The 24,866-nt window shown below is 41.0% G+C and overlaps 1 protein-coding gene across 1 annotated transcript in view; it reads right to left on the bottom strand.

Annotated features, from left to right (window-relative positions):
• Positions 1 to 24,866, bottom strand: part of LOC115777509 (NLR family CARD domain-containing protein 3-like) — a 66,404-nt gene that overhangs the window by 20,422 nt on the left and 21,116 nt on the right. The window contains exon 5 of the mRNA XM_030725431.1: positions 23,912 to 24,085. Within this exon, the coding sequence (XP_030581291.1) occupies positions 23,912 to 24,085 (174 nt within the window). The remainder of the gene's footprint in view (positions 1 to 23,911; positions 24,086 to 24,866) is intronic.

Raw genomic sequence — 24,866 nt, 5'->3', positions numbered from 1 at the left:
GAAGATCTCTGCTGATGCACAAGTCTCTGCACCTCCAGCTCATCTCTGCTGGAGTCTCTCAGTCAGCCGAGGAATGATCCCGAGATGGTGCCGTCTCCGTGGTAACTCTGTAGCTATAGCTGATGGAGCTTCACAGTCTTCCTCATCAGTAACAGTCAACTACAGCCTATAATGTCAGCTGAGGGAGCTAAACAGTGGCTATGAGTCCATTCACTCTGCTAATGAATGCTAACATGGACTCAGCAAGCTAATGAGCTCACACACTCACTTCCTTCTTCTCCAACCAATAGCAGAGCAGCATCACTCTGATCATGAAAACTACTTCCTGTTACAATCATGAGCCCTTCACAATAAAACAGGAAGCTTGTAAACATGAACCATATATAATGTAAACACTCTTTTAAACGGATTTAACACACTGAACCATTTTAAAGGGATTCCATTTAAATCTTTACAAATAATTTAAGCACAATTATTTTCTCCTCTCCTTTCATAAAGCACTGGTTCTCAAACTTTTCTCATCATGCCCCACTTTACCGGGTGAAATGTTTTCATGATCCAAGCGAAGTGACGTCAGAGGGTGGGGGTGTCCCCATCGTGGTGAAGTGGGGGTACAGCTGCTCTATGTACCCATAGAGCAGCTGTATGATGGTGGAGAATTTGGCTAGTCGCTGTGTGCTCACGTATGTGCAAACATTTCCTTGTTCCACTGTCAGAATTACAGTGGTGTGCGGATCGATCTAAATATCGATCATATCAGATCAATGCTAGCGCGATAAGATCGATGCTTCAGTTTGTTTGTCTCCTGGAAGTTCAGAGCGTTTCTCCCCTACATCAGGAAGCAGACATGTCTGTGCTAACACGGAGGTTAGCCAAAATGGCGGGTTGAGCGGTCGTGTTTTCTTGAGCTCGCTTGCAAGTCCTATCTTTATGTATCGTTTAAGTTAACTCCCTACCAAGTTACCAAAATGGCTTCCCAGAACGTCAATAAGTCGTCCAAGCTTAAAGTTGACTCAAAAAAGAAAGAAACAGCTTCTAACAAAGACCACGACTATGTTATGGACATCTCCACCCAAAATAAAAGGGAGCGTGGCGACTCCGCACCCTCAACGCCAAACAAGACACCGGGAGAAAAGCGTTTCAGGTTAGTTGAAGATGAAGAAGCGGAGGAGGTTTCTCTCAGAGATATAATGAAAGTTATTATGACGCTCGGAGAGAAAGTGGACAATATTGAACAACAGGTTACACACAGCAGTGTTATGCTCGCTAACCTAGCCAAAGCAGTGGAATGTAATGCTAACGAAGTTAAGGAATGTAAGGCAAAGGTTAAAGAGCTGGAGAAGAAAAGTGAACAACTACGAGAGGAAAATGCTGATCTTAAAAAGAGGCTCAGAGAACAAGAAAGATACAGAATGAGATGGAGTCTTCGTATAAAAGGCTTGAAGGAGGAGAAAGATGAGGATATCAGGGCTTTAGTCATACAGACTCTGAAGCACATTGTTCCTGAATCAGCGTCAAGGCTGGAGGAGGAAGTGGATGTTGTACACCGACTGGGAAGGAAGATGGAGAACAAACACAGAAATGTCATTGTGCTGTTCACACGCAGAATAATGAAGGAAGAAGTCTGGAGGAAGACTAAAAAAGCCACTTACTGTAAAGAGCGGAGCATCAGGTTTGCTGAAATGCTACCCAAAGAAGATTGGGAGGAAAGAAATCATCTATGGCCACTTATTGATGAAGCTAGGAAAGCTGGAAAGGTGGCTTATTTCCGTGGCCCCTTTGGTTACATTGACGGGCGCCAAATCGGACCGGAAGGTACCCATACGAGATAAGCGGGAGATGCAGAAATGGTGTAAGGACTTGCAAGTGCAGTTTTCTAACTTACTGAATATAACCTCCTGGTGTTCGGTTTAACTGATCTTTAGATTAAACCGTTTATTTACTTATTTTGATTCTTTATTTATTTTATTTTTATTTATTTATTTTATTTATTGTTATTTTCAATTTAAGGATCTCTCTCTTTTCTACTGTTTTTAATGTTTGTTCTGTTACACGATTAACGGAATACGTTAGTGCATGATGTATTGAGTTCAGTTTTGTACTGTCGCTTTAAGAGAGCTACGGAGCTTCCGGTCATGTGACCTAACTCAGGAAGTGAGAGCATGGCTACGGAAGAAACATGGTGTTGTGATACCACATGTAAGAGTATCGCGTAACATCTGCCTTTCATCTTAGGCGTGGTGATTGCATCTTGGGTATGTACGCTTTACACTAAGACAACTTTATTTTGAGATGTGTATTTTTTGGAACGAGTGTGTATTTTGTTGACGGTAACGGGAAATCGGACCGGAACGGCTTAGCGCCGGAGCACATTGTTCAGTGTGTCAACAAGCTATGATAACTGTTTAAACTTGTTAGTTGATAAAGTTAACATATCTTCTAGACCGAAGAGGTTATAGATACAGTGATGTTAAGATATGCAGTTCATGTAATTGTGTATATTTCTGTTGTGCTTATGTACGTTAAGAGAAATTAGTATATAACTGATTTGTGTTTTCATGTGTTTTAGTTTCACACTTTTCTGAGTCTTCAATAAACCTGTGGACAAGCTGACAACGTCTTCAGAGTCTTGAAGTAGAAAAGAGTTTATCTGTCTGTCCAGAGATATATACAGCACATGTATTGAGGACAGAACAGTGAAACCAAGGCTTTCTAGCAGACAAGACAGCGCAGTGTTACTTACCTGGTCACATGTGGCATGTGAATAGTCATCACGGAAGCAGTAAAGTGGAGCTACAACGCTAACCTACGCCATGGCAGAAAAAGCGTCATCGTTAAAGACACGCTCTCAAGTGTCAGCTGCAACATCAGTATCCAGAGCATCTTCTACTGGCTCAGCGGCAGCCAAGGCCAGAGCAAGAGCAGAGGCCGCTAAGGCACGCCTTACCTTTCTAGAAGAGGAAGTAAGCATAAAACTGGAGAAAGCTAAGCTAGAAGCAAGCATAGAAATGCTGAGTCATAAAAAAGAAGCTGCTGCAGCCATTGCAGAGGCAGAAGCACTTGAAGCAGCTGTCGATGGAGCAAGTGAGAAACACAGCTGCAAACTGAATCTCGACTCCTCTCCCTTGGAAGCCACGGAACGCACAAGACAATATGTGGTCGACCAGGCTAAAGTCAAAGGTTCAGAACTTTCACAGGATTCTGAACAGCTAGGCGAGGACATTTCTCCTGTAAAGGCAGAGCCAAGAACAGGCTTCAGCGCCTCACACCTCAAGCCAAAAGCAAAACCGTTCGTGCCAGGGCGAAACGGTGCAGTTCACTCTACTTTACAGCAGCCCTACGCTTATGAAGATAAGTACAGCCCGGCATCACGTAAAGTCAAGTTTGATAGAGATTTTGTCTCTCCCACGCAGCGCCCGAGTTTGACATCGTACCCAGTATCTCCTGACGTCAACGACGGTGGCATAAACACGAACGACTTTGTGAGGTGCTTAGCGCGTCGTGAGCTAGTGGCTACAGGCTTATTGCAGTTCAACGATAGGCCACAGAATTACAGAGCGTGGAAACGGTCCTTTCTCACCGTGACTGCAGGTCTGACCCTCTCGCCAAGTGAGGAAATGGATCTACTGCTCAGGTGGCTTGGTAAGGAGTCTGCAGAGCACGTGGAGCAGATCAGAGCAATTCATATTAACCACCCAGCAGCAGGGCTTGCTATGACATGGGACAGACTCGATCAAATATATGGATCACCAGAAGCGATAGAGGACGCCCTGTTCAGGCGTATTGACTCTTTCCCTAAAATCACAAGCCGGGATTACTCAAAACTGACAAGGTTAAGTGATCTGCTGATGGAACTCGAGGCAGCTAAAGCGGATGGAGACTTACCTGGTCTTGCCTTCCTCGACACAGCAAGAGGGGTCAACCCGATTGTTCAAAAACTCCCATTTCATCTGCAGGAAAAGTGGGCTTCAGTTGGTGCATGTTACAAGCAGCAAAATCATGTTTCTTATCCACCCTTTGTGTGCTTTGTAGAGTTTATCGGTCAGGAAGCGAGGATAAGGAATGACCCAAGCTTTAAATTCACCTCTTACACAGACATTCTCCCAAAGACAGATAAGTCAGTCTGGAGACAAAACAAATACAGTGAGGTCTCCGTCCACAAAACTGAGACGTCTTTCAAAACGGCGACAGAGACTGGTGAGCCTCCAACAAACTCAGAAAACATAGAGAAACAGTGTCCTATCCACAGGAAGCCACACCCCTTAAGTAAATGTCATGCATTCAGAGAAAAGACCATGGAGGAGCGTAAAACATTTCTGAGACAGAAGAATGTCTGCTTCAAATGCTGCGCTTCATCCACACACATCGCCAGAAACTGTAAAGCTAAAATCCAGTGTGCAGAATGTAAGAGTGACAGGCATAACTCAGCACTTCACCCCGGACCTGCTCCATGGACTAGAGAGGAAGCCTCGCCTCAAGAGCACGGCGGGGAGGAGGACAACCTTTCGGAATCGCAAGTCACGAGCAAATGCACTAAGGTTTGTGGTGAAAATCTATCAGGTAGATCTTGCTCTAAGATCTGTCTTGTGAATGTGTACCCCGCCGGCCGGCGAGAAAAGGCAGTGAAGCTGTATGCCATATTGGATGAACAGAGCAACCGCTCGCTGGCTCGCTCTCAGTTTTTCGATCTGTTTAACAACCAAGGCCCAAGTGCTCCTTACGTGTTGAGGACATGTGCGGGAGAAAAGGAGACTATGGGAAGACGGGCCAGTGGCTTTGAAGTGGAATCACTAGATGGAACAGTGAGGATCCCACTACCAAGTCTCATTGAATGTAATGACATTCCTAACAACCGGGATGAAATACAACCCCCAGCGCAGCTGTTCATCACCCACACCTGAAATCAGTAGCCCATCTCATCCCAGAGATTGACTCACAGGCTCAAATAATTCTCCTTTTGGGCAGAGACATTATCAGAGTCCATAAGGTCCGCAAGCAGGTGAATGGCTCGCACAACCAACCCTATGCTCAGAAGTTGGATCTTGGGTGGGTTATTGTTGGTAATGTGTGTCTTGGAAGGGTTCACAGACCACCTACAGTCAGGGCGTTCTATACACACACCACAGAGTTGGAACGTCCTACCCTCTTTGATCCGTGTCCTAATGTGTTCCACATTAAGGAGAAATACAGTGACATTCAGGTCCTCAAACATCCGCCAGCATCACCTGAAGAAGGCAGTCCTTGTGACACAGGTCACCTGGGACGCACAGTGTTTGAGCGCAGCAGGGATGACAACCAAGTGGCTCCCTCAGTCCAGGACATTGCATTCATAAGGATAATGGATGAGGGATTAACAAGGGACCCAGACGGTAGTTGGATCGCTCCGTTGCCCTTTAAATCGCCACGCCAACGTCTCCCTGGCAACAGGCCCCAGGCACTAAAACGTCTTATGTCACTTAAACGCAACCTCGACAGGAAACCCGAAATGAGGGATCACTTTCTCAGGTTCATGGAGCAGATGTTTGAAAATGGTCATGCGCCGTTAGCTCCTCCTCTCAGCAAGGATGAAGAACGTTGGTATCTGCCAATATTTGGCGTCTACCACCCAAGAAAACCAGACAAAATCCGGGTGGTGTTCGATTCAAGCGCCCCATACGATGGTGTGTCGCTCAACGACACCCTATTAACGGGACCTGACTTGAACAACACACTGCTTGGTGTCCTGATTCGTTTCAGAATAGAAGCGATTGCGTTCACAGCAGACGTAGAACAGATGTTCTATTGTTTCCTGGTAAGGGAAGAAGACAGGAACTTCCTGCGGTTCCTTTGGTTCCAGGGCAACGATCTTAGCAAAGACGTTGTAGAATATCGCATGAGAGTACACGTGTTTGGGAACAGCCCATCACCCTCTGTGGCTATTCATTGCCTGCACCAGTCAGTCCAGCTCAGCGACTTCCATGTGGACCCAGATGTCAAGCACTTTGTGATGCGAGACTTTTATGTGGATGATGGCTTGACGTCGTTGCCCACAGTTGAGGAGGCTGTTAGCTTGTTGAGAAGGACAAGAGACACTCTCTCAAAGTCAAACCTGAGACTCCACAAGATCGCAGCGAACAATAGAAAGGTCATGGAGGCTTTTCCGCAGAGCGATCATTCAAGCGACTTTAAAGATCTTAACCTGGATGCAGACGTGCTACCGACACAACACAGTCTGGGTATCAAGTGGGACCTCCAAACCAACCATTTCCTCTTCACTGTCTCAGAGGAGGTTAAGCCATACACTCGACGGGGTGTCTTGTCCACCATCAACAGCCTCTATGATCCTTTAGGATTCGCAGCGCCAGTCACAATACAAGGCAAAGCTATCCTCAGGGAGCTTACAGCGGAGAACGGGGATTGGGATGCTCCATTGCCTCAAGAGATGGAAGGAGTTTGGACATCATGGAGAGCCTCTTTGACAGAGCTATCTAAACTTTCAGTTCCGAGGCCCTACACCCCAACATCAACCTCCGGTGCTGTGAGAAGAGAGTTATGTGTGTTTTGTGATGCTTCAATTAAGGCCATCGCAGCAGTAGCGTACTTGAAGGTCACAGATTCAGCTGGGAACAACTTCGTGGGATTTGTAATGGGGAAAGCAAAACTAGCACCCCGACCAGAGCACACGATCCCTAGGTTAGAGCTGTGTGCAGCAGTACTTGCTGTGGAGCTAGCAGAACTCATCTCAACAGAACTGGACCTAAAGCTTGATGCAGTGACTTACTACTCAGACAGCAAGGTAGTCTTGGGATATATACATAACGAGACTAGACGTTTCTACGTCTACGTGAGCAACAGGGTACTTCGTATCCGGAGATCTTCCAGCCCAGACCAGTGGTGTTATGTGTCGACGGACAAAAACCCGGCAGACCATGCAACACGCTTTGTCCCAGCAAGCCGTTTGACGGACACAAACTGGTTAACCGGGCCACCATTCTTGACCTCAGGAAAAACAAACGAGTCTGGAAATGCTTTTGGTCTGGTTGATCCTACTTCAGACCCAGACATTCGACCTCTTGTGTCTACCCTGAGTACTGCAACTTCAATCAACCAACTTGGGTCTCAAAGGTTTGCCAAGTTCTCCAGTTGGAAGGCAGTAACTCGAGCTATTACTCGTCTTGTACACATAGTCAGAGCCTTCAACACCGCAGGGAAGGCAAAGGGCTCTTGTAAGGGCTGGCATTACTGCAACTCAGAGTTTACAGCAGACAAGTCGGAACAAGCACTGACAATCATCATCCGAGCCACACAAGAGGAAGAGTATGAGCAAGAAATCAAATGCATCCAGAGGCAGGAGGAAATTAACAAAAGCAATCCTATTAGGAAACTGAGTCCTTATATCGACGACCATGGTCTTCTGAGAGTCGGAGGACGTCTCGACCATTCAAGCCTTGATCAAAATGAAAGGAATCCGTTGATCATACCTGGCAAACATCACGTTGCTACGCTGCTCATCAGACACTATCATAAACAGACTGAACACCAAGGGCGTTTGTTTACAGAAGGTGCTGTCCGCGCAGCTGGCTATTGGATAGTTGGCGGGAGAAGGAAAGTGAGTAGCATCGTCTACTCTTGTGTCACCTGTAGACGACTAAGAGCTCCAACTTGCATCCAGAAAATGGCTAGTCTGCCATCAGATCGTCTTTCAACAGAGCCACCTTTTACAAATGTAGGTTTGGATGTGTTTGGTCCATGGGTCGTTGCCTCACGGCGTATTAGGGGAGGTCTCTCATGCAGCAAGCGATGGGCGGTGATTTTCACATGCATGAGTGTAAGGGCAGTTCACATAGAGGTCATCGAGACTCTGGACACCTCTAGTTTCATCAACGCCCTGAGACGCTTCCTCGCTGTGCGGGGACCTGTGAAACACATTCGGTCTGACCGCGGCACAAACTTCGTCCGTGCCTGTAAAGACTTGAAGATTCCTTCGAACATTGACGGGACGAAGGTGAAGACTTACCTGTCAAATCAAGGTTGTTCGTGGACCTTCAATCCACCACACGCATCCCATTTTGGTGGTACATGGGAAAGGATGATAGGTCTTGCTCGAAGGATTCTGGATTCCATGTTCTTTCAACTCAAAGACAAACTCACTCATGAAGTGTTGGTGACCTTCATGGCGGAGGTCACAGCTATTATAAATTCCAGACCTCTCATTCCTGTGGGAACAGATCCTGATGATCGGTTCATACTTACGCCAACTGCTCTTCTAACGCAGAAGGTTAGCGGCGTTCCAGTTCCTGCAGGGGAATTTGGAGAGTCGGACCTCTACAAACGTCAGTGGCGTCAAGTGCAACACTTGTCCAACACCTTTTGGGACAGGTGGCGGAAGCAGTTCCTACCAACTCTACAGCCTCGCAAGAAGTGGCATTCCACTCATCCGGATATCACACAAGGAAGTGTTGTTCTTCTCAAGAACGTGCAAGCACCGAGAAATGAGTGGCCCCTTGGACTGGTAACCAAGACTTTTCCGAGTAAGGACGGAAGAGTACGCCAGGTGGAAGTGAAAACCTGGTGGAAACGCGTTCTTTCTTAGACCTATTTCAGAGACAGTTCTTCTTTTTTCTCTTGATGTTTAGATGTTTGTATTAGTTAAGATGATAACTGTTTGGGTGACGTGTAACCACGTCAGGCGGGGAGTGTTCTGTTACACGATTAACGGAATACGTTAGTGCATGATGTATTGAGTTCAGTTTTGTACTGTCGCTTTAAGAGAGCTACGGAGCTTCCGGTCATGTGACCTAACTCAGGAAGTGAGAGCATGGCTACGGAAGAAACATGGTGTTGTGATACCACATGTAAGAGTATCGCGTAACATCTGCCTTTCATCTTAGGCGTGGTGATTGCATCTTGGGTATGTACGCTTTACACTAAGACAACTTTATTTTGAGATGTGTATTTTTTGGAACGAGTGTGTATTTTGTTGACGGTAACGGGAAATCGGACCGGAACGGCTTAGCGCCGGAGCACATTGTTCAGTGTGTCAACAAGCTATGATAACTGTTTAAACTTGTTAGTTGATAAAGTTAACATATCTTCTAGACCGAAGAGGTTATAGATACAGTGATGTTAAGATATGCAGTTCATGTAATTGTGTATATTTCTGTTGTGCTTACGTACGTTAAGAGAAATTAGTATATAACTGATTTGTGTTTTCATGTGTTTTAGTTTCACACTTTTCTGAGTCTTCAATAAACCTGTGGACAAGCTGACAACGTCTTCAGAGTCTTGAAGTAGAAAAGAGTTTATCTGTCTGTCCAGAGATATATACAGCACATGTATTGAGGACAGAACAATGTTAAATGTGAAAATTTCATTCGGTTCACTTAATGTTAGAGGTTTGAAAGATATTGTTAAAAGAAAAGCATTATTTTTGTTTTCGAAAGGACAGAAGTCAAACTGTTTTTTATTTCAAGAGACTCATTCTTCAAGTACAGATGAAACTTTTTGGACTAACCAATGGGGTGACAAAATTTTATTCAGCCATGGCACAAACCGAACTGGTGGTGTTGCAATTTGTTTTAACAACTTTCCTGGAGAAATTCTGACACACAAAGGAGATACAAATGGACATTGGTTAACAGTGGCGACCAAACTTGATCATTTAGTCCTCATTATAGTTAATGTTTATGGCTTTAATAATGATAGCTTAAACCGAACTCTACTGGATGAATTATCTCAAGTTATATTTGAATTTAAAACTCGATACCTCACTGACCTTGTTGTTATGGGAGGGGACTGGAATATGACTCTAAATGAATGGCTGGATAGGTGGCCTCCAAGATTAGGCAGACAACAAAACAATGCTCTGATAAATAACTTTATGACAGACAACAATCTAACTGATGTGTGGAGAACATTGAACCTAGGGCGTACTGAATATTCATGGATAAAACCCAATGGGCAGTGTAGGTCTAGGCTAGACTATTGGGTAGCCCCTTAACTGGCAAGGGCCCGGTGACGGGCCGTTTGTAGTCCCTTTTATATGGCAGGCTAGACCCTCCCATTTTTATTGACACGTCATTCGGCCAATCATGTAACTGGCTGCACCAAATCACCTGACAAAGCTACGTGACGCCCTCTGAGTATTATTGGCTCTGGGAAACCCATTTCTTAACATGATTGGCCGAATGAGGTGTCAGTCAAAATGGGCGGGTCTAGCCTGCCATATAAATGCACTTCATTCGGCCCGCGGACCAGACACAGCCGATTAATAGGCTATGAAATGGGTTGTTCAGAGCCAATAATAACCAGAGGGTGTTATGTAGTTGTTTCAGGTGATTTTATTTGCTGCCAGTTAAGGGGTTAATAAGTGATTGCCTTTTAACATGCACCACAAAGTCTGCAATCTCTAAAGCTCCACTGTCTGATCATTGCTTTGTAAGCTTAGTTATAGGCCCTAGTGTAAAGACAAAGAGACATAAAAGCTATTGGAAATTTAACGCCAGTTTATTAGATAATGAGGAATATTGTATTAGGATTAGAAAAATTATTAAGAAACTCGAAGCTGATCACTCAATTTTAGATGACATAAATAAATGGGAATTTCTGAAATGCAAAATACGATTGGATACTATATATTTTAGCAAAGAACTTAGGAAGAAGGAAAAACAGTATGAATGTGATTTATTCAGAGAAATTAATCAAGTTTGTAAATCTTCTGATTCAAGTAGTCCAACATTAATTGAATTACAAGCTAAACTTGATGCCTTATATCTGCAAAAGGCAAGGGGTGCTTTCATCAGATCGAGAGCAAGATGGATGGAAGCTGGAGAAAAGAACTCTTCATACTTTAGTCGTCTAGAAAAAAGTAGACAACAAAGGAACTCTATAACAACTTTATTAATCAACGATGAGGAATGTAATGACAGTAAAATTATAGAAAAAGAAGTTTTTAATTTTTTTTCTAATCTATATTCCACTCACTTCTCAATAGATGACTCCAACTGTCTCTTTGAGAAAGTCCAAAGCGATATTCCACAAATTGAAGAATCCTTCAAAAATCTGTATGAGGCAGAATTTAGACCAGAGGAAATAGAAGCAGTGGTCCTTAAAATGCAACTGAATAAATCACCAGGTACTGATGGTCTTAAAGCCAATTTTTACAGAATTTTTTTGGACTGATATTAAAACTCTTTTATTTAGGGCTATAAATGCATGTATAATGAGAAAAATGCTAACTCCTAGTATGAAAGAAGGTTAAATTACTCTAATTCCCAAACCTGGTAAGGATAAACGATTGATAAATAATCTTAGACCAATTACTCTGTTAAACACAGACTACAAAATTCTCTCTGGAGTCATTGCTGCGAGATTAAAAATAGGTATCTCAACAATAATTAGCGAAACACAATCTGGCTTTTTAAAAGATCGATCAATACACAACAATATTCGACTTGTGTTAGATCTGCTTGACTATAGTGACTTATTTAATGAGGGGGTTTTATATTATTCTTAGATTTTTACAAAGCTTTTGACTGTGTGGAGCACCCATTTATAATGCAGACCCTGACTTGTTTTGGTTTTGGGCAAAAGTTTCTTAATGTTGTTGGAATGCTTTATAATGACATTAACAGCTCAGTCTCTCTGAATCACGGTACCAGCCCTAGATTCAAGGTCACAAAAGGCATAAGACAGGGATGTCCCTCCTCCCCTTTACTGTTTATAATGGTGGCTGAAACCTTATCTATTTTAATTAAAACCAGTAACATTGAAGGCATTAACATATTGGGAAAAAATATTGTATTAAGTCAATTGGCGGATGATACAACTCTTTTTCTAAAGGATAGCAATCAAATTCCGTTGGTTTTACAGACTATAGATTATTTTTCTAAAGCCTCTGGTTTGCATTTAAATATAGACAAGTGTGAAATTCTAACCATTCACGATTATCCTTTGCAACCTCTATATAATATAAAGGTAAGGAAAAAAGTAAAATATTTAGGAATATCAATCTGTAAAGACAAAGCAGTGTCTGAGAAGAAGAACATTCAAAATAATATTGAAAGATGCAAAGCAATTTTAAGTAAATGGACCCCAAGGGATATTACCATCTTTGGAAGAATCCTCCTAACCAAAATGGACAGCTTATCCAGGCTGATCTACCCAGCGTGTTCTCTGCTGGTGCCACCTGTCATTATTGGGTCCATAACAAACTTAACTTTAATTTTACTTGGAGGAATAAATGTCATTATATTAGAAAGGAAGATATGGTTAAAATCTATGAGGAAGGCGGTGTTAATGTAATCGATTTTGGCTCCATGAATAGTGTTCTAAAACTTAATTGGCTGAAATCCTTTTGTAACTGTTCACAGTCTTTCTGGTTTGTTATCCCTAATTTTATTTTTCAAACTGTAGGTGGAATTGATTTTCTTTTGAGATGCGATTTTGACTATAATAAGTTACCGATCAAACTGTCAGATTTTCATCAACATGTTTTGCTTTATTGGAAACTTTTATACAAACATAATTTCACACCACATAATACTCCAGTATGGAACAACAGGTATATTATGTTGTATAGAAAATCTATATTTTTAGTGTACTGTCCTGCCCCAACGCCTTGCCAGGGTCGACAGCTGGTTAACTCCTCTCCAACAAACCACACAGATGACAGGTTCCAGTTAAATCTTTATGGTAAGTTGAAGTAGGGTAAAACTGTGAAACAAAATACAATACCATTCAGAGGGCGGTTTGACAGTGCTATAGAAAATAGCTTAGAAGCTAGATTAGCTTAACCAACAAATAACAAATATAGAACTCTACTAAAGGTTAGCAGGGCTCTAAACTAGGTGGATTAACATTTATCTTGTTTTATATGCATATAATTAATACATCATACCGACGATGCCTTCAAGGGCTGACTTGAGACTCAACAGGCAGAAATCGCGCATCAAGCTTGTTTTCCCGCACAAACAATGTCCACTGCTCATGACGTCATCAGTCGATGCCGCAAGCATAAAAACACTACCCTTGTTCCCCAGTAGATGGCAGCAAAGGAACATGAAAAACTTATAAACACCAAATTTCTCAGCAAAGACAACAGGAAGACAACATCAAACAGAACATTTAGAGAACCTGTTTTCGAAAGGTATTTGGGCCATTTCACATTTTATGGATGACAAAGGTGATATATTATCATTTAATGAATTTTGTTTGAAATTCAATCTTATTTTTGATGTCAAAACTTATAACAAGCTAATAAAAGCATTCCCAACTCCTCTTAAAGCTATGGTCAGAGAAGATGTGTGTCACTCAAAAATCTCCCCTGCTCTGAGTCAGCTGTATATAGAAGATATAGACTTTAAAGATAAAAAAAAAAATGACAAACAAGTTTACTCGGAGAGTTTTACAAAAGGAATTGTACCCTGGTCAAGTTAAATGGCAGTATATTCTTAAAGGTTTTGAAATAGATACAATTTTTAAAATTAGGAAAAAATATATTTCTTTTCCCCTACCTCCAAAAGTAAAGGAAGTCCATTTTAAAATTCTAAATGACTGCTATCCAACTAATGTTTTTCTAAAGTCTAAATTCAAATTTGATACTGATGGATGTACATTCTGCCATAATGAAGAGGAGGATCTAGATCATCTCTTCTTTCACTGCTGTGTCATTCAAGACATGTGGAGCAGGATGTGGGAATGGCTCCACGCTCAGGGAATTGAACTGCCAGCACTGAGCCTAATGATAATTAAATTTGGTATATATTTTCAAAACTCCAACACAGAATTTTTAATTAATAACTTAATTTTATTGGGAACATTTTTTGTTCATAAATGCAGATTTTTTAAAGTCAATCCAAATTTAGATAGTTTGAAGAATTTCCTAATATATTTCTTTGAGTCTCTAAAGATGGTTAAAAGTAAAACCGCCCAACGACTTTATTCTTTGATTAGCAATTTTGACTTGTTGTAAACCTCGATGTTTGTTCCATGTTATTCAAATGCCCCCCCCCCCCTTTTTTTCCTCCTTTCACTGTCTCTATTCATCTGCATATGTACCACTCAGCCTGTGAGATCTAGTTGATACTTTATTTTCGATATTACCTTGATTTGTCTGTAAATCCTTTTTCTAAATAAATAAAAAAAAAATGTCTGTGCTAACACCGCTCCTCTCCTGAAGGCCCTCTTTGCTCCGCCCCTTCCTCCCTGCTGTGCTCTGATTAGGTGTCTGTGGACACGTGACTCAGCAGCACTGCGAAGTCATGTCGGCCACAGTGAGTGAGAAAGTGGAGACCAGGGTTATTATAGTTAACGATTAGATTAAACATGTAAACCTGATCATAAACACTGCGCCACAGTCTGTTGGCTCTCCAGCAGAAAATGTTTGTGAGTGTTTCCACCAGGGTTATTATAGTTAACGAAAACGAACGAAATAACGAAAACAAACATTGAAAAAACATTGTCGTTAACTGAAATAAATAAAAACTAAAAAGGAAAAAAGGATAACTAACTAAAACTGTATTATGAGTTTAAAAAACTAACTAAAATTATAGATAAAATGACCTTCCTTTTCTTGTTTGTCATTTGATTTCAAAGCCTTGTGGACTGATCATTTTCTGCTCTCCGAGTTGAAGCTGGGAGCGCCGTCAGGCAGCTGTGTGTTTGCATGCTGCGCTCACCGCGCTGGTCCTCAAAGTAATGGCAGCGGCCTGCAGAGAAAGCGGCAGAGTCCCATATGGAGTTTCTCTGAGGCCGATAATACAGGTAGAAGCGTGTCTTGTTGTGAATGATGAAAAATGTATGGAACACGTCTCAGTGAGGAAAAAAACGTCAAAGTCCACCTGAGAAGCGCACACAAGGAAACCGCTCTGAACCGACGTGATCTGGCCTTCATGTGACTGCTCCTCGCTGCCACGTAGCCGCGACGTTGTGATGAATCTGATTCCGGCCACTTTATCAGTGAGAGAATAACAATCGGGAGCAATCAATATTAGGAATCGAGGGAATGAAGAAAGTGAAAAAACAGGAACAAATATGTTTGCAGCCAAAAAACTGAGCACAAAGACCAAAAAAAGAAGTCCCAGCCGGCACCGCATATAAAACACCAGCACAGGACAGTAAGGTAATGAACACACACAATCCAGCTACACAAGAATAAATACGGACATGAGGTCGGCCACATATGGAGCATCTAACCAAGCTAGCTCCAAAACAGAAGCTGCTGCACTGACGCTGAACTTTATTGTAGAATTTATTGAGTTTGGAGTTCATGTTTTTCTTTGTTTCTCCCTGTTGATGTTCATGTGTGTCCTTAATATTACACACATTTAGCCTGTAGTGCTGCTGTCTGTGAACAGCTGGTTGTTGAATATATTTCTTTAAACTGTATCTTTTGTTGTGTTTTTATTACACAATAGTCACTCTTGTACCTTGAATCTTGCACCTGACAAAGTATGAAAAACTAAAACTAATACTGAAACTAATGAAACTAAACTAAAGCTAAGTGTGGCACCTGGGTGTAGATGGAGGTAGAGAAATAGATGTCCCCCCATTTAATTTTTACTCTATAAAAAGGACACATTTGCTTGGGACAAATACTATTGCTCTTTTTGTTACTGTCAAATCATCTAAATGTGTGTTTTGGGTTGATATGTAGTTCCGCCAGCAGGGGGTGCTTGGTGCCTAACGCATTAGCAGCTGACGGCCAGAAGAAGGCTAGTCAGTTGTAATGGCAGACTTTACACCGAGTGCGCTCCGAAAGTAAACCTTTCTCTGTATTTCCACAGTGTCTGGAAAAAATAAATATGTTGCACGGGATCTGACTAGGCCCATCATTTCCGTCTGTGCTACATAAGCAATAAACCAAAAATAAAAACTAATAAAAACGAGCAAAACTGCTCTAAAAACTAATTAAAACTAACTGAATTAAAGAAAAAAAAGGTAAAAACTAATTAAAACTAAACGATAATGTAAAACCCAAAACTATTATAACCCTGGCGGAGACATATATAGTCCCTGGGCCAGACCACTTTTTTCAAAGTGGTAGCTTAGTCACAGTTACCAGCTCATGAAGTTAACAGCCCTAAGGCTGAACTTTGTATCAGTCCTTATCACAAATAAAGCTAATTCATGCATTTATTACTTCTAGGCTGGACTATTGTAATTCATTATTATCAGGCTGTCCTAAAAGCTCCCTGAAAAGCCTTCAGCTGATCCAAAATGCTGCAGCTAGAGTACTGACAGGGACTAGAAAGAGAGAGCAGATTTCTCCCATATTGGCTTCTCTTCATTGGCTCCCTGTTAAATCTAGAATAGAATTTAAAATCCTTCTCCTCACCTACAAGGTCTTGAATAATCAGGCACCATCTTATCTCAAAGACCTCATAGTCCCATATCACCCCAACAGAGCACTTCTCTCTCAGACTGCTGGCTTACTTGTGGTTCCTAGGATACTTAAGAGTAGAATGGGAGGCAGAGCCTTCAGCTTTCAGGCCCCTCTTCTGTGGAACCAGCTCCCAGCTTGGATTCGGGAGACAGACACCCTCTCTATTTTTAAGATTAGGCTTAAAACTTTCCTTTATGATCAAGCTTATAGTTAGGGCTGGATCAGGTGAGCCTGAACCATCCCTTAGTTATGCTGTTATAGGCCTAGGCTGCTGGGGGGTTCACATGATGCACTGTTTCTTTTCATTCACCTTATTTACTTTGTTATACTCCACTCTGCATTTAATCATTAATTATTATTAATCTCTGTCTCTCTCCCCCCTCAGCAGATAACTGCCCCTCCCTGAGCCTGGTTCTGCTGGAGGTTTCTTCTTGTGTGTTTCTACCTATATAATAGTAGCCCAGGATGGAAAAAAACAACAACAAAAAAAACCCCACAAAACCTGATAAATAGGCCTGTGTACACTATATTAAAATGTATGCAAGTGTAAATTTCTACCATTGCTGATGAATTTTTTTTACAATGAGCAAGCTAGACTGGCACACACACACACCACACAAAACCAGTAAATATTCTGGCCTAAACCTGTATGGCATACACTGTAAATATGACTCACAATCACCTCCCACAGAGAGACAGCGTGGGTATATTATACATTTCCTGAATCCTTAGAGTCCTGTGAGTATTGCAGTGGTTGACTTTTGTGTCCCTGATGTCCCTGGATGCCACAAGGCTAAAAGAAACTACTTAGTTTAGGTGAAAATTATGGGAAAATTTGTATTATTTGTGGTTTAAAGATCTCTATAGTGTTGTAGTCAAGACCACCTAACCTGAGACCGAGACAAGACCAAGACTTTTAGGGCCCAAGACGAGTCGAAAACAAGACCGAGGGAGGGCAAGACCGAGGCAAGACCAAGACCAGTGCCTGACGCTACATGACCCAATAAAATGTGAAACATGATCAAAATCACTTCTCAAATTGATCTGAAAGATCCGCATTCCCATAAAATCATCCTGACATTAAACACTCACAGCTCAAATAAATATAACCATCTTTATTTAATACTCCTGGGTGACTTCCATCATTTATCACAGAATGTAAAACAATTATTCATAGTTCATCACAATAGTCTTAACTTTTCTCTGCCTTTCATAAACAATGCATAAAGTTGTGTTGTTTTTAAACCAACAATCTTTGTAAAAATGGGTGCTTTTTCAAAACCACATAGCTAAATGTGTAAAACTCATCGACAGTAAGAACTAAAGCCTTTAATCTTATACAGATTAAAGCTGCAGGATGTAACTTTTATAAAAAATCTGGTTTTTACATATTTGTTAAAACTGTCACCATATCACGACAGTATGAGACCAATAATCTGAAAAAAATGGAGCTCCTCCACCTCCTCCCTGAACCGCTCCCAGTCAAAAACAACCAATCAGAGCCAGGAGGAGGGTCTTAGCATTGTCAATCACTCCTCGTGTATGTTGCTCAGTGTAGTTGTGTGCAATACTTCATAATTTGGTATCGATCCTATGCCAAGTAAACACAGGGCCATTATCACCGATACTGATACCAATACTTGTTAATAATTATGAAGAATTTCCATGAAGTTTAACTGGTTTGAGATTTTTTTCCTTTGGATCATTAATTAGTTAAAACCCAGGATTGACTTGGGCAAAGATTATATGTAAGTAGAAAATACTTTATCAAAATAAAAGTTATTGTTCTGAAACAATAGAACATTAACAAAACAATTTTCCCCATAAATTGATGTCTGGAATTTGTTTTTTTCATAAATGAAGTGTACAAAATCATCACTCAAGAACAAATGCAAACTTTTTTCCAGGTAGATTGTTCAGAAAGTATTATAAAAAAAATTAATAAGAAATGTCCATTCACTAATTTTCTACAAATTTAAATCTGATTTAAATATTTCATAGCAAAATCCTTTTTTTTCCCCAAATAAACTATGTTATGTGTCACATGACAGTATAACAAAACAGTGTGGGGAGGGGAGGAGCAAAGTGCTCTGTGCTGTGACAGGAGCGACACTTAGACAGTCAGCTCGCATCTTTGATGAAACCTCAGCACTGCATACAGGAGAGAAACTGAAGCCAAAGTATCGATCTCATTACACTGATATTGATCAATACCAATACCAATGTTGGTATCCATATTATCGATATTAGGATCGATCTGCACACCACTAGCTCAATGTACTAATGGCGGAAAAACAACTTACTTACTTCTCTGCCGTTACCATTGGTGGTGGCCATGGTAACTTCAGGGTTCTAACAAGAAATATTTGTCACCCCAGCGCTAACGCTAATGCTAACTAGTAAGCTAATGCTAACTGCTATATGCCGCTCCAACTTGTTTATTGAGTGATGGGGCCTAAGATGTAACTGGAAAGCAGTAATCAGTAATGTTTGTTCTGTTTGTCTTCTTGGATGAGTGTTCTGTTAACTGTAATTTCCCCATTGTGGGATCAATAAAGTATCATCATCATCATCAGTTTTTTTGGACGTGTAGTTACATTTCTCGAGGTGCATGTCAGGTTTGGTTCAGAGAGGATTTTCAGTTATGCACAAAGGATCAATGCAGAACTCTAAATCAGGCCTTATTAGATCGATAGAATGATCATTTTTGCATATAATCCAGAAAAGTTACATTTATATATCAAGCATTTAATGTGTCCCAGAGTGCCGTTTCCTTCCACTGTGTTTGCAGAAATCACATAAAAACATACACAACAAAAACATAATCCAGATTCCTCAGCTGCTAAAAGCATTTCCTACATTTGAATATCAGCCACCATGTTGTGAGCATAAACTATCACGTTTTTAATGCAACAACAGGAAGTGACATCATCTTGCTGGGAACTGTAGTTATTTTATTCTTGAAGGCCTCTCACAGCTCTACTGGTGCTGAAAACTAATGTTTGACTATGGCTTTCTGAATACAAGTAGGGCTGCAACTATCAATTATTTTAGTAATCAAGTATTCAATTGATTACTCCGTCAATTAATCAAGTAATTGGATAAGAAATAATTTTTCATTTTAACAGTTCATCAGCATATTTTAACTTCCGTACTGCAGATGTTTCTCTGTGTGAAACAAACAGGGTGGATGGAGCAGCTACAAAGTTCTCTGTTCTTCATGTTGCTGATCAGGTGGTTGATAAAAACATTTTGATGGATCCCCTCTGTACTGAAGGGGGGGGGGGCACTGAACGATTGCTAGTGCTAATGGCAGCCCCCCCCCTTTCCCCAGTACACTGTGGTTATAGGTCTGTTCTGGTGGCTACAGCTGACGTAAAATAACAGCTGACATCCTCTGAACAACACGCGCGCACATTCAAACATGCGCACTCACAGCACAGAGAAGTGGGGGCGTGAAAAAACATCTCAGCGATCCACTCGTGTTAAAGGGTCGGGTTTCTTTTTTGTTTTGTTTCTTGTTGGGGATTATTTTTTACTCAGTGAATAAAGGACAAATATTTAAAGGTAAAACTGCAGTAAATTAATTAATAAACAGTGGATCAACCAAATAATAAACAATTAAATAATACATTAGACAGAGAGCAACAGATCAGAAAGTTCTAGACTAACTTCTCTCTTTCAGTGCACCTTGTCTCGAGGATCGGCCACAGAACGTACAATTAAAACATCGCCAACGTCACCATGTTCTGTTATTAATCTGGACAAGATTTCTCTGTATTGATTAAATTAGAACATCAGGAAGAAGATGTGCCTATGACTGAGAGGACTCTGGGTCATGAAAAACCAGCCAGAACGAGCCTGAATGATGAAGGTCAACTCATAGCACCCAGAGATTGTTTATGCTTAGATAACAGGAGTATAAAAATGTTTTGGTTAGACAGGAAAACTGCTCAGAGAGAGAGAGCACACTCTTACTCTGAGTCCCCACATGGCCATGTGTGTATTTTTTCTGATCCTTTAATATATTAACTGTTTTACTTTTTTAATTAAAGTGTTTCAGGTGTTTTCCTTCACAAAAACCTGTTTACCTGACATTCCAAATGACAGAAATCTGTTACAGCGATGTTGAACTAATGTGGAGAAAATGCTCCGCTTACACGGAGACACCTGAGCTGCAGAGTTGAAACCAAACATCAAAGCAACAAATTTGTGTCGAGGATTTTTAATAATCGAATTGCGTTACTCCAAGAATCGTTGCAGCCCTAAAACTTAAATTATATTTTCAGTTTGTGTATCAAATACATGAAGGTTGGTATTTAACTTTCATGCTGGGATTTTTTGTTGAATCGGAAGCCTGAAATTTTCCTTTGATCTTCATTTTCCCTCTTACTTCTCCTCGTGTTCATGCCGGTTGTTATTTTGATTTATGCAGCACACGCGTGACCATAGTGAGATCAAACATACACATTGTGAATGAAACTGTCCGTGCTCTGTGGTAGATTGCAAACAGCGATGAAATGATACAGGCGTAAGCAGCGATAATAGCAGCGACCTAGCTGGGGCGGAGTCTGCGAGGTGCCTTTGAGAGGCAGAGGAGCGCAATCTTTGTGGGATTTGAATCAGTACGTTTTGCATCCAATAAAAGCAAAGATGTTAACAAATAAATTGGACAGTAATCTGGCAATTTAGTGATATTTCCACAGCTGTGGTCTTGACTGGTCTTGAAATAAAATCCCGAGTCCGCAAGGTCCGAGTCCATGACAAGACCGAGACCATCAAAAAGCGGTCTCGAGACCAAGACCGATCTCGAGTACTACAACACTATGTTGTATAAGCGCTTTGAGTGCTCATACTGAGTAGAAAAGCGCTATATAAGAACTAGTCCATTTACCATTTACCATTTACTGAACAGTAACTTAGCAGCTGACTCAAAGTGGCCTAACTCCTCTTAATTGGAGGGGAAGGCGAAATGTCAAAAAAGTAACTTAAAGGGACAAATTGTGTATTTTTTTTGACATCAATTCCTGGACTGGAAGTGGGTGGGGCCAGTAGTTTGGACACCCCAGGCTTAGAGGAAGCACTCTTCTCTCTTCTCACAGAGTGGGGTCAGAGGATGCTGAGGGTTTGGTCAGTTTGGGGATGGCCCCTTCCTGTTCCAACATGACTACAAAGCAGTTCCATAAAGACATGGATGAGCCAGTTTGGTGTGAAGAGTCCTGACCTCAGCGTGATAAAAACACCTTTGGGATGGATTAGAGCGATGAGTGTGAGCTGGGCCTTCTCTGCAACATCAGTGTCTGACCTCACAGATGTGTGAATTGTCAGAAATTCCCATAAACACTCCTAAACCTGTGGAAAGCCTTAATAGAAGAGTTGCAGCTGTGGGCTGACATCATATTAAACCCTATGCATTAATAATGGCATGTTACTCAAGTTCATATGTGTGTGAAGGCAGACGAGTGAATACATTTGGAAATATAGTGTATCATTCAGATTTTGAATCATCAGAAAAAAAAAAAAAGAATCCTGACCTGAGAATTTCCAGTTCACAGTGTGGACTCTTCACTCCAACAGACAGGAGCTTCACTCCTGAGTCCTTCAGTTCATTTTTACTCAGGTCCAGCTCTCTCAGACTAGAGGACTGAGAGCTGAGAACTGAGGCCAGAGCTTCACAGCTTCTCTCTGTGAGATCACAACCACTCAGTCTGAAAAATCATAAACAAGACCATTAGTACAGGTATTAAAGTGTGTTCATGATGCAGTGAGGAGTAACTATTTCACAATATTTAACCTTGTTTTCAAAGGAATACTCAGTGCCTTATGTAAACAGGCTAGAAATGTAGGTAACACTTCATAAAAATCACACACTGCTAAGCATTAGTAAAGTATTAGTAAATAATTAATCTATAAAGTATTACTCCTTCTTAGTATGAGATTTATAAGCACAGACACAGACGCACACAGTTTATTCTTCATTAATAAACTCATAACATGTTTAGTGACAGTATTTTTATGGTTTCTAAATGATGGTGAACTCAGCTGAAAAGAGAAAAGTGAAAACTTTGAGTGACTGGATTGAGGGGCGCCTGGCCACGGTGACCTGACTTCTTTATTTAATTCAGGAGCACTTTGGAAATGAACCTGATTTGATGGTAGCTTATTTGACTAAAGCTAGCTAACTGGCTACAGAGGAAACGGGAACTTGAGGATCAAACTAAAGAAATTACAAACTCTTACACCCCAGTATATTATCAGTTTAATGTGGTAGAACATTTACTAAGTTCACACCTGTTTGTGATGCTGTGTGGAACATTCATTATTGTCTTGTTGCATTATCCATGTTTTATCTTCAATGAAGAAGCTTCAGCATATTTAAGCTAAGTTCCCTCCAGCTGCTCAGTGCGTATTTTTCTCTCTTCCTACAAACTTAAACGCAGAGTTATGTTTCCATTTTGAGGTAAATATTTGTATGTTCTTTATCACTTTGTGTTGTTTTTCTGTTGTGAAGACAGGTGAAACTAGTGTGTGTGTGTGTGTGTGTGTGTGTGTGTGTGTGTGTGTGTGTGTGTGTGTGTGTGTGTGTGTGTGTGTGTGTGTGTGTATGTCGAGGTCCTGCTGACTTTTCAGTTTCATTTGTAAATATTTCCTAACTCATAGATAGTCCTCACTACAGATGACATCACACAAAATGCTTAAGTAACATCCTGAAATAGCCATCAAATAAAATATGAAATAAATGGACTAGTTCTTATATAGCACTTTTCGCTTACACAAAACGTTTTTACATTTATCCATGCACACTCATTCATACAAGCACTTCCATGATTAATTAATTAAGCTAAGTGCTTTAATTATGTAACATTCACTCACATTCATACTCCGACAGAACGGTCGGAGAGCAACTTGGGGTTAAGTATCTTGCCCAAGGATACATTGGCATGCAGCCAGCAGTACCCAGGAATTGAACCACTGACCTTCCGATCAGTAGGTGACCTGCTCTACCTACTGAGCTACAGCCACCCCAATAAATAAGGATTTATAAAACCTGTATTAAACTCACAGACAACTAGCTCTTACATAATCTTAATATGTGTAAATGTGCATCTAAATACTTTTGTTAATCATTTGCTTAGACTTCCTAAATGATAGCAGGAAGCTTTAACAGCTGCTAAATAACTAGCTTGTACTTCATGAAACATTTATTTAGAAATGGTCAGTCATACATTTATATATGAGCTACATATGAGCTTCCTAATCATATAAAATATTTGGGGCAGCATTTAAACCATATATTTATGTTTATAAATAACATAATAAGGTGGAATATGGCTTTATAAAAGGTTAATACATTTACAAATACCTTCCTGATACCCAATTAATAGTGTGTAATTATTATTAAATGGTCACCAAAATGTAGTAATTAACTGTGACTTAGAAATAATGAAACATGCTAAAATAGAACACTAACAGGATAAAGCTGAACTTCATTAGGTAAATATTGAATTGGGTACTTTTACCAAAAAACAATAAGTTATTTGATCTGACCTGAGATTTTCCAGTTCACAATGTGGACTCTTCCCTCCAGCAGACAGAAGCTTCAGTCCTGAATCCTGCAGGTTGTTGTTACTCAGGTCCAGCTCTCTCAGACTAGAGGACTGGGAGCTGAGAACTGAGGACAGAACGTCACAGCTTCTCTTTGAAAGGTTACAGCCACTCAGTCTGAAAAAGTATAAATACAAAGACCAATAATGTTACTGTGTGTTCATGATGCAATGAGAGCTTACTAGATTTTAGTTTGTGAAGGACTCCTCAATGACTTCTGTTAACCCCTTAACTGGCAAGGGCCCGGTGACGGGCCGTTTGTAGTCCCTTTTATATGGCAGGCTAGACCCTCCCATTTTTATTGACACGTCATTCGGCCAATCATGTAACTGGCTGCACCAAATCACCTGACAAAGCTACGTGACGCCCTCTGAGTATTATTGGCTCTGGGAAACCCATTTCTTAACATGATTGGCCGAATGAGGTGTCAGTCAAAATGGGCGGGTCTAGCCTGCCATATAAATGCACTTCATTCGGCCGGCGGACCAGACGCAGCCAGTTAATAGGCTATGAAATGGGTTGTTCAGAGCCAATAATAACCAGAGGGTGTTATGTAGTTTTTGTCAGGTGATTTTTTTGCTGCCAGTTAAGGGGTTAAACAGTTTTAAAAATCTACCCATATACTCTAACTTGGAGGTAATTTAAATTACAAATACACAGGAATAAAAATGGTAAATTTTACCTTTTATATTATATAATGTTTAATTAAAAAAAGACAAAGCCACTTGATCTGACCTGAGAGTTTCCAGCATACAGTGTGGACTCTTCCCTCCAGCAGACAGAAGCTTCAGTCCTGAATCCTGCAGGTTGTTGTTACTCAGGTCCAGCTCTCTCAGACTAGAGGACTGGGAGCTGAGAACTGAGGACAGAGCTTCACAGCTTCTCTTTGAGAGGTTAC

Source organism: Archocentrus centrarchus, unplaced genomic scaffold, assembly GCF_007364275.1.
Source record: "Archocentrus centrarchus isolate MPI-CPG fArcCen1 unplaced genomic scaffold, fArcCen1 scaffold_55_ctg1, whole genome shotgun sequence".
In the NCBI taxonomy this organism is placed as follows: Eukaryota; Metazoa; Chordata; class Actinopteri; order Cichliformes; family Cichlidae; genus Archocentrus; species Archocentrus centrarchus.
The sequence above is the reverse complement of the archived record's forward strand: the minus strand, read 5'-3'. Positions and strand labels throughout refer to the sequence as shown.